The sequence below is a fragment of the Hyaena hyaena genome, unplaced genomic scaffold (assembly GCF_003009895.1).
Source record: "Hyaena hyaena isolate Hyena2069 unplaced genomic scaffold, ASM300989v1 scaffold_317, whole genome shotgun sequence".
Classification (NCBI taxonomy): domain Eukaryota; kingdom Metazoa; phylum Chordata; class Mammalia; order Carnivora; family Hyaenidae; genus Hyaena; species Hyaena hyaena.
In genome coordinates this window covers 1,639,367-1,655,022 of record NW_024080950.1, presented here as the reverse complement: position 1 = coordinate 1,655,022, position 15,656 = coordinate 1,639,367, and the positions used below count along the sequence as shown (strand labels likewise).

The following is a 15,656-nucleotide window of genomic DNA, read 5'->3' as shown; positions in this document are numbered from 1 at the left end:
AAAAAAAAAAAAAAAAAAAAAAAACAAAGGAAAAAAAAATCTGCATATATTAAAACTCACTCTGTTATAAAATTCTATGGCTTTTGACAAATGCATAGTTATGCATCCAACTATACAGTCTTATACAGAATAATTTCACTGTACTAAAAAATACTTTGTGCCTCACTTAATTCCTTCCCCCCAACCCTGGGCACCACTGATTTGTTCACTGTTTCTATAGTTTTGGCCTTCCCAAAATGCCATATAATTGGAAAAATACAGTATACAGCCTTTTCAGACTATTTTCATTAAGCAATATGCATTTAAGATTCATCCATGTCTTTGTATGGCTTCACAGTTCATTCCTTTTTATTGCTGACTGGTACTCCAATGTATGGATGTGCCACAGTTTGTTTATCCACTCACCTACTGAAAAAACATCTTGGCTACTTCCAGTTTTGAGTGCTTACAAATAAAGCTTCTATAAACACTCATGTGCAGGTTTTTATGTGGATCTACATTTTTACATCAATTGGGTAAATTGATGTAAAAACAGCATGATGGCTGGATTATATGGTGACACTAAATTTACCTTTTAGGAAAATTTCAAATTCCTAAATCCAAAAGCTCCAAGAGAAAGAACTTTTTGTACTTTTAACTGGCAACACATGAAAAAACTATGAGTTAATTTTACATTTATATCACTGTAGCTGGATCTTTATAAATTATTGGTTAATAAATATCAAGACTAAAAATAAACACTTATCTCCATCTAGTGGCTATCAAAGAGTAGGTACGTATAGTGATATTCCAATTTCAGAAAATTAGGTTGTTGTTTAATGCAGCATTGTTAGTTAAAACAGAATAAAAAACAAACTGAAAATAAAGTGAACATCCAATAATAAAAACATGGCAGAGTAAATTACTTCTTTATGCACTATTATGGGCTTTCTCTGCTTGCCCCCAAATAAAGAAAAGTAAGGAAAAGAAACATTAAATTAGAACAGTGGTACTCAACTTTGGCTGCACATTAGAATCAGCTGTGAACTTTCAAAAGATCCCTATGTCTGAAGTCCACTCCCAAAGACTTTTCTTTAACTAGTCTATAGTGGCACCTAGGCACAGATTTACCTTAAGTAGGCTATAATGATTCTAATGTGCACCAAGGTTGAGAACTACTGAATCAGGACTATTGGTTAAGACTTAGAAGTATTACTGAGGTAGAGAGCAGGGACAGGTGATATCATTTGGTAAAAGCAAACAATGACCAAAAATAAGGAAGAAAGAAAGGAGAAGAGGGAGAGGGAGGAAGAAAGGGAGAAGCTTAAATGAACCTATAATTGTGTAGGTTTGTACATGATTATATGAATATAGAGGGTAGCAGAGGAGTACACAAAGCAAAGTATAATCACAGGTCATGGAAGAAAAAGAAAAAAAACCACAAAAGCACTTATATTAATCCCACTCATGTAACACTGCATGCATGTGCACACACATGTGTGCATAATGAGATCTAGGATAAGAAGAGAGCAATATATACTCTATGTAATTTTCAGAGATATTCATGATACATTAGTAAGTTTTTTAAAAAGGAAGAAAACTGTACAGACTTATGTACAGTATAATTTTATTTGAGAAAAAATCCATTTATATAATTTTTTTTAATGTTTTATTTATTTCTAGGAGAGAGAGAGAGAGAGAGAGACAGCATGAGCAGGGGAGGGTCAGAGAGACAGGGAGTCAGACTGAAACAGGCTCCAGGCTCTGAGCTGGCAGTCAGCACAGAGCCCGACGCGGGGCTCGAACCCATGAACCGCGAGATCATGACCTAAGCGAAAGTTGTACACTTAACCGACTAAGCCACCCAGGCGCCCCCATTTATATAATTTTTATATGTATTCATATAAAGCAAGAAAATCTGTTTATAATGGTTTACCTCAGAAGGATGAGATTAAAAGGGAAGGTAGGAAGAGATGATTACCTTTGCTTTCAAATTTTCATATGATACGTTAAGCATATTATTATACTTTAGAAAAATGTTTTCACTTGATACAAGTGTGTGTCTTATTTATGGTACAAATAAAACATAATTTTTATGTATGGGCTCCAGTTTTTGAAACACCACATCACAAATGACTGACTTAAAATGTCAGATCTAGCCCCACAACTATATGGTTAATTAATCTCTGACAAAGCTGGAAGGAATATCCAATGGAAAAAAGACAGTGTCTTCAACAAATGGTGTTGGGAGAACTGGACAGCAACATGCAGGAATGAAACTGGACCACTTTCTTACACCTTACACAAAAATAAATTCAAAATGGATGAAAGATCAAAATGTGAGACAGGAAACCATTAAAATCCTAGAGGAGAACACAGGCCACAGCACTGGCCTTTGACACTGGCAATTGCAACTTATTACCAGATATGTCTCCTGAGGCAAGGGAAACAAAAACAAACTACGGGGACTACATCAAAGTAAAAAGTTTCTGCACAGTAAAGGAAACAACAAGACTAAATTAAGGCAACCTACAGAATGGGAGAAGATATTTGCAAATGACTTATCTGATAAAGGGTCAGTATCCAAAATCTATAAAGAACTTAGAAAACTTAATACCCAAAAAACAAATAATCCAAATAAAATGGATCCAAATAAAAATGGGCAGAAGACATGAATAGACATTTTTCCAAGGAAGACATCCAGATGACCAAAAGACACATGAAACGGTGTTCAACATCACTTATCATCACGGAAATACAAATCAAAACCACAATGAGATATCATGTCACACCTGCCAGGATGGCTAAAATCAACAACACAAGAAACAACAGGTATTGGTAAGGGTATGGAGAAAGGGAAATCCTCTTGTACTGTTGGTGGGAATGCAAACTGGTACAGCCACTCTGGAAAACAGTATAGAGGTTCTTCAAAAAGTTAAAAATAGAACCACCCTACAATCTAACAATTACATTACTAGGTATTTATACAAAGAATAAAAAAATACTAAATCAAAGGGATACATGTACCCCGACATTTTTAGCAGCTTTATTTACAACAGCCGAATTACAGAAAAGGCCCAAGTGTCCATCGACTAAGGAATGGATAAAGAAGATGTGGTATATAGAAATAATGGAATATCACTCAGCCATAAAAAAGAATGAAATCTTGCCATTCGCAAGGACATGGATGGAGCTGCAGAGCATTATGCTATGCAAAATAAGTCTGTCAGAGAAAGAGAAATGTATTATTTCACTGCTATGTGAAACTTAAGGAACAAAACAAATGAGTAAAGGAGGGGAGAGAGAGGGAGGGGGAGGGGGGAGAGGAAGAGAGACAGAGAGACAGAGAGGGAGAGGGGGAGGAAGGGAGGAACGGGGAGAGGGAGAGGGGGAGAGAGAGAGAGAGAGAGGGAGAGAGAGGGAGAGAGAGAGAGAGAGAGAGAGAGAGAGGGAGGGAGGGAGGGAGGGAGGAGGGAGAGAGAGAGGAGAGAAGAAAGAAGAGATAGGCAAACCAAGAAACAGACTCTTAACCATAGAGAATTAATGGTTACCAGAAGGGAGGTGGGTGGGAAGATGGGTCAAACAGGTGATGGGGATTAAAGAGTGCACATGTGATGAGCACCAGGTGTTTATTTAAGTGTTTAGTCACTAAACTGTAGGCCTGAAATTAATATTACGCTGTATGTTAACTAACCAGAATTTATATTAAAAACTTAATGGGTACCTGGGTGATTCAGTTGGTTAAGGATCTGACTCTAGATTTCAGCTCAGGTTTTCATGGTGCATGAGTTCAAGCACTGAGTTGGACTCCACACTGGCCATGTGGAGCCTGCTTAGGATTCTCTCTCTCTCCCTCTCTCTGCCCTTCCCCAGCTTGCTCTCTCTCTCTAAGTAAATACATTTTAAAAATTAATTACTTAAACACTTAAAAAACATTAAAGACCTAGCACCATCCCTCAAAATTGACATATTTATATTCAGTGCAACCAATGTAAAAAGTATTCTATCCATGAGATCTGCTTTCTACTTTTGATGAAAAAGAATTCAAGCAGTTTCTACTTAGTTGAGAAAGGAAGAATTTCACAAGTTACACAGCAAAATTCAAAACTACAATACTTCATAAAATAATGTTTTTAAACATATATGCAACAGCCATAGATACAGGACTATGCACTATATGCATTCCAATGTCACAAGGAGATTGGTCCTACCTGAAAGAGAGCACAGATGTGTCTGATTCCAAGAAAATGAAAAATATTAAAAAGAGGCTAATTCATGATAAAATCACAAACAAAACTGTCTAAAGCAGCAAAAAGAGATGTCAGGGAATAAGAACTAGTTAAAAATGCAAAGATTATCCTTTTTAATAAGAGAAATGCTAATTAAAACTAGACACAATACCACTTCTTCTCACCTATGACATTACCAAAAAAACCAAAAGTTTGACAACTATTTCTTATGACAAGAATATAAGGAAAGTGATACTATGACACACTGTTGGTGGGAATGCAAACTAGTATAACCCTTATGAAAGTAATTTGACAGTATCTAGAAAAAATACCTATGTATTTACCCTTTGACCTAGCAATCCCATTTCTAAAAGTCTATCTTAAAGATATATTATCAAAATACAAATAAACACACAGATAAGGACATTCACTGCAGTGCTATTTGTACTAGAAGCAAACCAAATTTTAGTAACAGAAGACCATTTAAATTAAATCTGAGGGGTGGGGGAAATCTACCAAATTGGAATACTGTACAGCTAGAAAAGGGAATGAAGACGATCTCTACACACTGTCTGGCTCTCCAGGATAGAATGTTAAGTGAAAAAAACAAGGTAAAGAAAGCATACATATGTTATTATTTACCTAAGATGGGGACACTAGAGATATAAATATTTTTATATCTCAATTTAATAAATAAAATATATTCATATCCCTAGTTCCCTTTCTTCTGTAAATGCTAACATTAAATTTTTGGCATACATGTTAAAAATAAAAGGATAAACCTCAAATTAAACTGTATTATTGGGGTGTCTGGGTGGCTCAGTTGGTTAAGCATCTAACTCTTGATTTAGGTTCAGGTCACGATCTCATGAGACCAAGCCCCATGTGGAGTTCTATGCTGGCGTGTTCCTGAGTCTGCTAGGGATTCTCTCTCTCCCTCTCTTCCCCTTCCCTGCTTGTGTGCACTCTCTCTCTCTCTCTCTGAAAATAAATGAACTTTAAAAAAAAAAAAAAAAACACCAACTGTATTATTACATAACAAGACAACAATAAAAGTCAACCAAATCCTGATCTGTGCCAGCTGTTGCTTGGATAACCTCACATTCCAAATGAAATCTTAAAGGATGGGTAGTGCAGACAGATATTGTTTTAATTTACCTAGTATCTACTGCCCTTCTGTTAACAGCAGCCTTCAGTTCTTGCTTAGCAGAATCACCCCCTCACCACTCCTTCCAATTCATGTGATTTAGGTGGGGCTGACCCTGCAATAGGCTAGACTAGTAGAGGCACATCAAAGATTTTTGCTTTAGCTACTGGAAACACAGTATTCTTTTCACTCTGTTTTAAAAAACAAAAATTTCCAGACATGCTGAATATCCCTTCTATCTTGTGTCTTGTGCCTGAATCCATCAATCAATGATCAGATCTTTTAATTCTTACTTTGCAACTATTCTCATGTCTGTCCCTTTCTATCCCCAAGTTACCAACTTGGGGGGAGTGCACTTAACTCTCCCCAATTTGCTCCAAATCTGAAGAAACAGTAAAAAGCAGGCAACTCTTGTTAATTACCCAGGCATTACCATTTACTACAGTGTAACCTCACATGAATTACTTGATCTAAGTCTAGGTATCTTTATCTGGAATAATATGCCTCTCTCATGGGGTGTCAGGACAAATAAGTCAATATACAGAATATATTCAGCACAGTGGTGGGTACATAATTGACATACAAAACTATATACCATCATCATTCCCCAAAATTCATACTCTTAGACCCAGACTCAAAATGAAGAAAAAGTTTGGGGTGCATGGGTGGCTCAGTCAGTTAAGCATCTGACTTTGGCTCAGGTCATGATCTTGTGGTTCATGAGTTCAAGCCCCATGTCAAGCTCTATGCTGACAACTCAGAGCCTGGACCCTACTTCATATTCTATGTTGTTCTCTCTCTGCCCCTCCTCTGCTTGTGCTCTTTCTCTCTCTCAAAAATAAATAAAAAAAAAAAAACATAAAAAAAACACATTTTTTTCAAATACAGAAAAAGTTCTGTATACACAATGTTTAGAATTAAAATTTTAAAAAAGCTATAGTCCAGGAGCGCCTGGGTGGCTCAGTCTGTTGGGTGTCCAACTTTAGCTCAGGTCACGATCTCCCAGTTACAGGGTTTGAGCCCTGCGTCAGGCTGTGTGCTGACGGCTCAGCTCGGAGCCTAGAGCCTGCTGTGGATTCTCTGTCTACCTCTCTCTCTGCCCCTCCCCCACTCTCACTCTGTCTCTTTCTTTCTCAAAAATAAACATTTAAAAAAAGAAAAAAGAAGGCATGAATCATTGAGGGTCATGTTGGAGGATTTTCTCAGAGCTTCCGAGATATGAATCTTCAGACTGAAAAGGCCCACTAAGGACTAAGGGAAATGAAAAAAGATCCACGTAGGGTCGTCTGGGTGGCTCAGTTGGTTAAGCGTCCGACTTCGGCTAAGGTCACAATCTCACTGTTCGTGGGTTCGAGCCCTGTGTCGGGCTCTGTGCTGACAGCTAGCTCAGAGCCTGGAGCCTGTTTCAGATTCTGTGTCTCCCTCTCTCTCTGACCCTCCCCTGTTCATGCTATCTCTCTCTCTCTCTCAGAAATAAATAAAACATTAAAAAAAGAAAGAAAGAAAAAAGATCCATGCAGCTACAAATCATAAAATTTCAGATCTCTTGAGGTGCCTGGCTAGTTAAATCGGCAGGGCATGAGACTCTTGTTCCCAAGGACATGAGTTCAAGCCCCATGTTGGGCATAGAGCCTACTTAAAATTAAATTAAATTAATAAATTTAATTTAATTTAAAAACACATTAAAATCTTGTTTAAAAAATCCAGATCTCTAAGGATCAATTATTAAAAGTTATAGAAAAGGGGAAAAAAGTTCACCTACAAATGAAGAAGAATCAAACTACCATCAGACTTTTCATCAAATGAACAGTAAAAGACAAGGGAGTATTGCTTTAACATTTATAACAGAGAATATATTCGCTCATATATTTTAAACACTCATCCAAATGAAAAATCAATCATGAGAGCAAACTAGAGTTCCATCCAGAACACAAAGAATCAGGAAGTTCAGCCTCCACATAAGCATTATTAGGAATACACTTATGAAGCACCTGGGTGGCTCAGTCAGTTAAGCATCCAACTTCATCTAAGGTCATGATCTCACGGTTTATGAGTTCAAGCCCCATTTTGGGCTCTGGGTTGAGAGCTTGAAGCTCGGACCTGGAGCCCGCTTCAGATTCTGTGTCTCCCTCTCTCTCTGTCCCTCCCCCACTTGCACACTCTCTCTCAAAAATAAACAAACATTAAAAAAATATAAAAAGGAATACACTTATGGCTGAACTCCAATAAAGACCCAAAATAAAAGAGATGATAAAAGATGCAGGAAACTCCAGATCAACTCCACAAGAGGAAAATCCAAAGGTAATGGCTATATAGTATGCCTCCAGAGCAAATGAGCCAGACTGGAACAGAATTTCAAAAGCACAGTATGGCTAAGTGGGTAGAACAACAGAGATATCATAAGAGCACATGAGTTAAGAAAAAATAACAGTTGAAAACTTCAGGAAAAACAAGACAATATAACCAAGTAATGGCCCAAGTAGAAATATGTAAAGGATGGTATGGTTTTAGCAATTGAGAAACTGTAAGAAATGGGGCTATATATTATATACTATCTCCTTAATGTAGTCTAGGAGTCAGGCCACTAGACTGAAAAAAACATAAGTAAATGACTCCTAGCACACTACTTAGCCCTGTATTCAACAATATTCAAAAAGTCATTAATTATTTTTCAACATTTAAAGTCAACCTTTGGATGGAACACTTGACTGTAACTACAAAAGAAAATGTAGGCAACCCTGACAATTTAAAAGTAAGTAACTGATAAAGGCAGAGATAGATATGTGGAAAGGAAAAATAAAAGGAAAAATAGGGATGCTATCAGTTTACTTTACATGAAAGAGTGTGAAGACAGCGGCTATAGGGAAAACAATTAATACATATGGTAATTATATTTGATATGTAAAAAACATTAATGATGAATTTTTCCCAAAAAGAAAAGAAGAAGAGATGGAGAAAGGGAAAGTAATGTCAATGAATTAATCTTCATCTTTCATATGAAAAAGTCAACTGATACTAAATCTGATAAACAGCATTCTTTACATCAAAGTTATGTCCTGAACATAAGCTCCACTGTTGATGGTTCAGAAGACATTATGCTATATCTGGACTAATAACCTCCCCGCATAGCTTCTGGATGCTGATCATGTGTGCTTATGTGCACAAAAGTGCATGAGAATGTATATGTATGTGTGAATGCACAAATGTGTGTATATTTTAATTACGTGCATGACTCTATTTCACCATCTCTAAAAGTAAAAAAAAAAATCATTGGAATACAAGAAGAAGTCAGGAAAGGGAGTATCCTGGTGGACTGAAGACTGAGATTAACTGAAACTTAATCTATTCTTTCACGTTTGTAAAAAATTACTCATAGCAATCTACTATCATACAGGAAAATGGCATCCTCTCTCACTGTACAAACACCAATGCTTTTCCTAATACAAGTGAGAAGTGCACCTAGTTTTAAGAAATACTGAAGGGGTAGCAGAAGTAGGAGGCACCAGAAGTATTTGAAAGCTATATTAAAAATCTCAGGATAATCTCACAGGAAAAATCAGAATACGTAAATATATACTGGTGTACTACACAAATCTAAAGAACAACCTAAGAGAAGAAAACAGCAGAGGATATTTTATTGCTACCATCAGGAAGAACTTTCTAACAATTACAAATCCTCAACAACAGAATAAACTGCTTGCAGTAACAGTCTGATCCTTCATCACTCTACTGTTTAAAAACCAGAAATCATCTGGCTATAATGTTGAAAACTGGTAAAGACTGAACTAGATAATCCCTGAAGTAATAAGTATAAAAGTTCTAAACTAATAAATTTTAACTTACCAACATCCATTGCAGTTTCCATGAAGCTTTTCTGTCGTGAAGCAAACTCTGCAAGCAATTTCTGCTGCCTCTCTCTAGCCTTTTGTCGCCTAGATTAAACAGAACAAAGTGGTAAGTATCAGATGTGTTTAAGACTTACCTGCTATATTTCAGAAGTGCATATTGTATGAAAAGCCCCTGGCACACAGATATTTTCTGAACTATGTATCAAATTTTATGTAAGATTTGACTGTCCTTAAAAGGATTCCACTGTTTCAAGATCACTGCCTTAAATAGGCAAAAATAAATGCCAAGCTTTACTTTAAAATGTGAAATAATTAAAGCATATAGAAAATTTGGGTTTCCAACAATTTCCTGAGTATATGTCATGTCAATTGGCAGCAAGAATAAGAAAAGTTTTTTTAGCAAGGAACTCACAATCTAACCCCAGGCACAAATAACAGCAAATGGGCTGCTAGAGTCTATGATGTTTAGATATAAACAGAATCTAAAAGATAAAGATAGTCAGATTTACTATAACTTTAAGAATTGAACTCTCCTTAAAAAAAAAAAAAAAAAAAGAATTGGACTCTCCTAAAAGAAAAATAAGCACTCAGAAGCCAATAAATTTCCCAGTTTCTACGAGGAAATATTCCAAGTTTAGTTTATTTTGTTTCGAGGAAAAATACATGAGTCTCAAATACAACATAAAAAATAAAACTGTAAAAAAAATAATTAAAAAAATAAAACTGTATTTCAAATCTAAGCATAATTTTTTTGATTACTTCATCAAATTCTATTTATTTTTTATCCTTTATCTACTTCCAAAGAGTATTTTAACTTGAGGCTGGTTGGGAAAAAGGGGAAAACAAAAACAAAAACAAAAACCACACACATGAAACACAACACAACAAGACTATAACATAAGAATAAGAAAATAAAAGTAAACTAATAAAGAAAGGAAATAGAGGCTTTCCTGGATTTGGGGATGCCAATAATACTAGTGAGCATAAAAATTTTATCCCGAGCAAAAAAAGTTAAAATAGTAATCTAAAACAAGAGGCAAGGAAGAAGAAAAAAAATGTTATAAAGTAAGCTATATTTTAGCTCATCAAAAGAGAGAAACTTTTTACTTAAACAAAACTCAAAAAGAAATTTATCACAGCCTGTGATACAAAGGACATTAAAAACATAACGGATATCCTGAAACTAACATTACACTGTATGTTAACTAATTGGAATTTTAATAAAAACTTTAAAAAACTAAAAATTAAAAAAATCTGAAGAACCATAATGGATATATATAGTATAAAGGTATAAGTTTACTATTAAGCTGAGATTCTATGAAGTCATTTCTATGAGACCCTTAAAAAAATTCTTTCATTAATCTGAATGATTCAAGGATAGAGAATATTGGATTAAAAATACTAATAGTAATTTTAGATTTTTCATTCACATATCCATTCTCATCCAATGAGTGGAGATTATCATGAACAGGTATAAAGTCAAGTACTGTCAAGCATTACCATGAGAAATTACATATTTTTGCCAATAAGTTCAAAAGATTTTAAGACTGCTTTTCTAATATTTACTTTTAAAAAACCTTTTAATGTTTATTTACTTTTGAGAGAGAAAGAGAGTGAGTGAGTGGGGGAGGGGCAGAGAGAGACACACACAATCCAAAGCAGCTTCAGGCTCTGAGCTGTCAGCAGAGAGTCCGACACTGGGCTTGAACTCATGAACCACAAGATCATGACCCGAGCCAAAGTCAGACGCTTAGCCAACTGAATCACCCAGGTGCCCCACTAATATTTACTTTAAATGTAATTCAGGATCTGCTTAAGAAAATCCTATTATTCATAACTACAACTATTATTTTCACATTGTTCTTGAGCCAAATATTTTTATCCAGGTCGCTCACTCTCATCTTATTCATCAAACTTAACTGTAAATGCCATTTCAAAAAAATTAAATCCACTCCTGACCTCTCTTCCCTTCCTGAAGGGTTTGGAAAGGTGGCAACAGTGGCCTAGCACGAGGTGCCACGATCCAAGAGCCTGACACAGGATTCTTGCAGGAAAGGTTACAAAAAATTGATCACATACAAGGGAACTGATTTAAAAAGTAATATCTACTAAGGATTATAGTTGCCAAATTTCTCTCTGTGCAACAGAGAGTTACAAGTTTGGAAAGAGAAAACAAGAATGATTCCTCTGGTGTTGAACTGGAATTGGAATTATCAGGGTGTACTCACAGGTTTTTAAAATTATTTTATTTATATATATTATACAATTACATAATTATGTGTATTTATGTTATTATGTTTGTTATTTATTTTTTTAACTTAATATTTATTTTTGAGACAGAGCTACAGCGTGAGTGGAGAGGGGCAGAGAGAGAGAGGGAAACACAGAATCCAAAGCAGGCTCCAGACTCTGAGCTGTCAGCAGAGAGTACAAAGTAGGGCTTGAACTCACAAAGTGAGGGATCATGACCTAAGCCAAAGTCGGATGTTAACCAACTGAGCCACCCAGGTGCCCCATTCAGTTTTTAATATACCTTTCTCTCCCTGTTCCCTCCAACTCCTTGCCCTCTCCCCTATCTCTCATATACCCACACCCACATACAAACTTTTCCTAGTTCTGTCCACTAAGAGTGACTGAAAATAGCTACATCCCCTAGAATGAACACATGAATTGTGATTTCTAAAAGAGGCCACCAGAACTCCTTGGAGAAATGGCTAGTTCCAAATACAAAAGGAACGTGTGCTATCCTCTGGCCCCAGAAAAAATTAAAAATGTTCAAAGAATGATAGGGATACGTCGAAAGAACACAGAAACCAGCTGGAAGGGAGTCCAACAGGTCAAATCTAAAATAATTTGAGCATCAAAATGAATACCAAGCATATGAGATTACAACCCATAAAATCGAGATCTGTAAGTCCAAACTGATAGAAATTAAAAAATGAGTAAGTTGGAAGTTGGTGAGAAACAGGATATTACAGCATCTCAAAGTATCTCTCCATAAATTACATATTAATTATAAAGGGAGAAAAAGGGACACTTAACAGTGAAGAAGTCTGGCTAAAACTCCCTTAATCAAGTAATCAGAATTAATCACCAAATGAAACTAACTGAAATTATATGACACCTGATGGGATACAATCAAAAGAACATAGCAATACTTCCTTGATACACCTGCCAGCAATGCAGAACCTGAATCTAAACATAAGGGGTCAGTAGAGGAGCCCAAACTGAGGGACATTCTACAATGTGAATACTCCGTATTCTTCAAAAGTGACAAGATCAAGAAAACAAAAGAAAGACTAAAGAAACTCCCTATCAAAGGAGACCAAAGAGACATGACAACCAAGTGCAAGGAATAATTCTGTACTGGATTTTTTTTTTGCTATAAGAAACAGTATTGAGACAACTATCAAAACTTGGGAATCTAAGGATTTTATCATACTTGAATAAAATGTTAATTTCCTTATTCTGAAAACTATATATTGTGATTATGTAAAAAAAACAAAAAACAAAAAAAGGTCCTTATTTCTAGGAAATACAAACTGAAGTATTCCAGGGTAAAACAACTCACTCTGAAATGGTCTAGGAAGTTCTTTGTACTATCCTTGAAACTTTTCAATAAGTTTGAGATTTCTTAAAATTAAAATCCATTCTCAAAGGACAAAAATTTGCCACCATAGAAGAAATGGAAACAAACAAAATGGTCTATAGATGATCAAAGCATTCTGTGCTGTGAAACCTCCAAAAATACTATAAGCCACAACAGCATGCATAGAATACATGCTTAATCTCCTATATCACTACTTTATCAAATGTATTATTATATAAATACTATAAGCAACAAAAAAATGGATAGAATACATGTTTGGTCTCCTACATCACTACTTTATAAAATTTACATATAAAATTTATAAGTTTCATGTTTCTTTAAATAACACAATCAGTTATGCCATTCTATAAATCACCTATACATGAACATTCAGGGTATATCCATGAAAGAATATTTCAAATAACAAATCATATATCAAACATAAAGAAACTTCAAATAACTTCTCGGCATTGGTATTAAAATGCATGTCTACTCTCCCACATACACATGAGCCTGGAAAACTATAAACCTCAGATAATTATGGCTGTCACCTTGATGTTAGCCACAGGAAAATCTCACAGAGAACCCAGTCACATCATGCCTACACTTTGACATACAAATATACTGAGTAAATAAACAGATGTTGTCTTAAGCTGCTTAGAAAAAAAAAATCTATAGTGGCTTTCTATGATTTCCAGAAAAAGAATGTCAATTATTTCTCCCTTGTAAATTTTTTCCTAATTTAAGTAATTTTTTTCTAAAATTGGGCATAAATGTGAGTAAAACTGAAAAGGAAGGCAAGTGTGCAGATTCAGTACAACTCAGAACTTTTCCATTATTATTCCAAAGAAACAATGAGGCTGCACACTGTTATAACCACCTAAAGGTTTCCTATTTGTATCTTTTCTATGGAGTTACTCTAATGAAAGTGATGCGAAGTTTGTCCTAGTTGGAAATGGACCACCATTGTTTATAAACTGTTTGGCCTTTATTATGAAACTTAATCCAAAACGCAAAATAAATTAAGAAAAGATAACGTGAAAAGCATAGTGAGATTCAAATAAATTTATCTTAATCCTTAGCTGTCTGCTACAGAATCAGTTTCAAGTACTTGTCAATATCATCACCAACACCACTCAAAGGAAACAAATCCCATGACAAAGAAAACCTTTAAAATTTTTCAGAGTACTATTTATTACAGTAGCATTAGAGCCTTTGTAAAAATAGCAATTGAACTACTCCAGTATCATATCTATTTTGAGTAATAATTACAAAATACTTTTAACCAAATAAAACCAAGTACTATGTTTGGTTCCCTTTACCTTACAAACTAATCAGTTATGATTATAGCTGCCAAACATCCAGATAATCAGCCTCAGATGGCCAAAAAAGGGGGATATGTCAAATCTTCAACTGAACCATACACATTTAAAACATTAAAAATAAAAATTACCTTTCTTCTTTGTCCAACGTTTTCTTCTCTGCTGCAGTGATTTTTTTGGGTGGTACAGGAGGGGTCACTTTTCTACATATCTCTTCAATGATGCGTTTGTTCATTCTGCTTTGCAATGCAGCTTTTAGTAAAATCCTTTCTACTGCAGTTATACCATCCCCATGATTATATTTAGGGATTTCAGGTTGGATTAAAACTTCTATATCATCAAGCCAAGGAGGATAATAGGAATTTTGTTTTCCTGAGAGTTTGTGATGAAGTTTAATTAGCAAAGACAATATGCTTTCTTTAATTTCCAAAATGGCTGTAGTTAACTGTGGAGCTGAACCAGGAGCAGACCATTTATTTGAAGTTTTGGGACGAACCACCTGATTTGCTTCACTGCTACTGCGATTGATGATCTCTTGAAACTTCTTCCTACGCTCTGCCACTAAGCTGAAAACTTGAGCTGTACCAGAATTCTACCATTAAAAAAAAGAAAGAAAAATCAAGAGAAGTTATTCAACGTTAAGTGTAAGAACATATTAGTACAACATTTTCCAAAGGGAACAATGTTCGAAGTTCCATCCAAAGATTTATTTAATAGATTTACTCTTTAAGTAAATCTATCCCTTTACCTCTCTTAATGAAATATATTTAGTCTCACTCCATCAATTTTGGAAGCAATTTTGGGGAGGAAGAAGGTTATCCACAGTAACACCTCCTTCTCAAACTCCTAGACCTATCTACCAGGGAAAAGAGACAAAGCTTGAGAATATCTAAAACCATGTTAGGGAGGAATTGTACATGAAGTTCCTCACCAGTTTATAGAAATAAAAGATGTTCCACCCAACATTCTTCAAGAATACTATACTCTTCTAATATAATATTGTGCGTCAACTATACCTCTATTTTTAAAAAAAGTACTATACTCTTTACTAACTGCTATAAGACTGATACATTTCTAGTTCAGTAAATTAGAAACTATTTTTTTCCTAAGTTGATGAATCTGAACTAATTAATCTCATTTTTAAAGAACTTCAAAGTTGAAAAATTACTTCTAATAAATGGTTAGTTACTAAAATGAATTATAAAGATGAAAAATCAAACTGGTCTGTTTCATATTTGAATGTCACTGTAATTTATTTGAATGGAGTTTTAAAATATTTTCCTCAATAATTTATCTTCTAAAAAGCCTTTTTGTTAAAACAGTCAAACTACATCAGGGTTTTTAGAAATCATCTTCTAATTAAGATACAAGTCAGTTTAATGGATTTAATTTTTTTAAGCAAGCACAGAAAGGATGCTCCAATATCAGCTGAGCTTTTATGAGCTAAATTATAGTATATGCTATTTTTTAACATCCAAATTGTTTTTCAAAGTACTCTCTACCATTATTAGAGGCAAAAGCTGTCTCTGATTAAGATTCCAA

At 35.0% G+C, this 15,656-nt stretch overlaps 1 protein-coding gene across 3 annotated transcripts in view; it reads right to left on the bottom strand.

The window, feature by feature from the left end:
- UBR3 (ubiquitin protein ligase E3 component n-recognin 3) overlaps window positions 1–15,656 on the bottom strand; it is a 234,960-nt gene that overhangs the window by 99,948 nt on the left and 119,356 nt on the right. For all 3 annotated transcript variants that reach the window (XM_039248804.1, XM_039248806.1, XM_039248805.1), the window contains exons 23-24: window positions 14,246–14,706; window positions 9,199–9,287 (exon numbers count right to left, since the gene is read on the bottom strand). In XM_039248804.1, coding sequence (XP_039104735.1) covers window positions 9,199–9,287; window positions 14,246–14,706 — 550 coding nt within the window. The remainder of the gene's footprint in view (window positions 1–9,198; window positions 9,288–14,245; window positions 14,707–15,656) is intronic.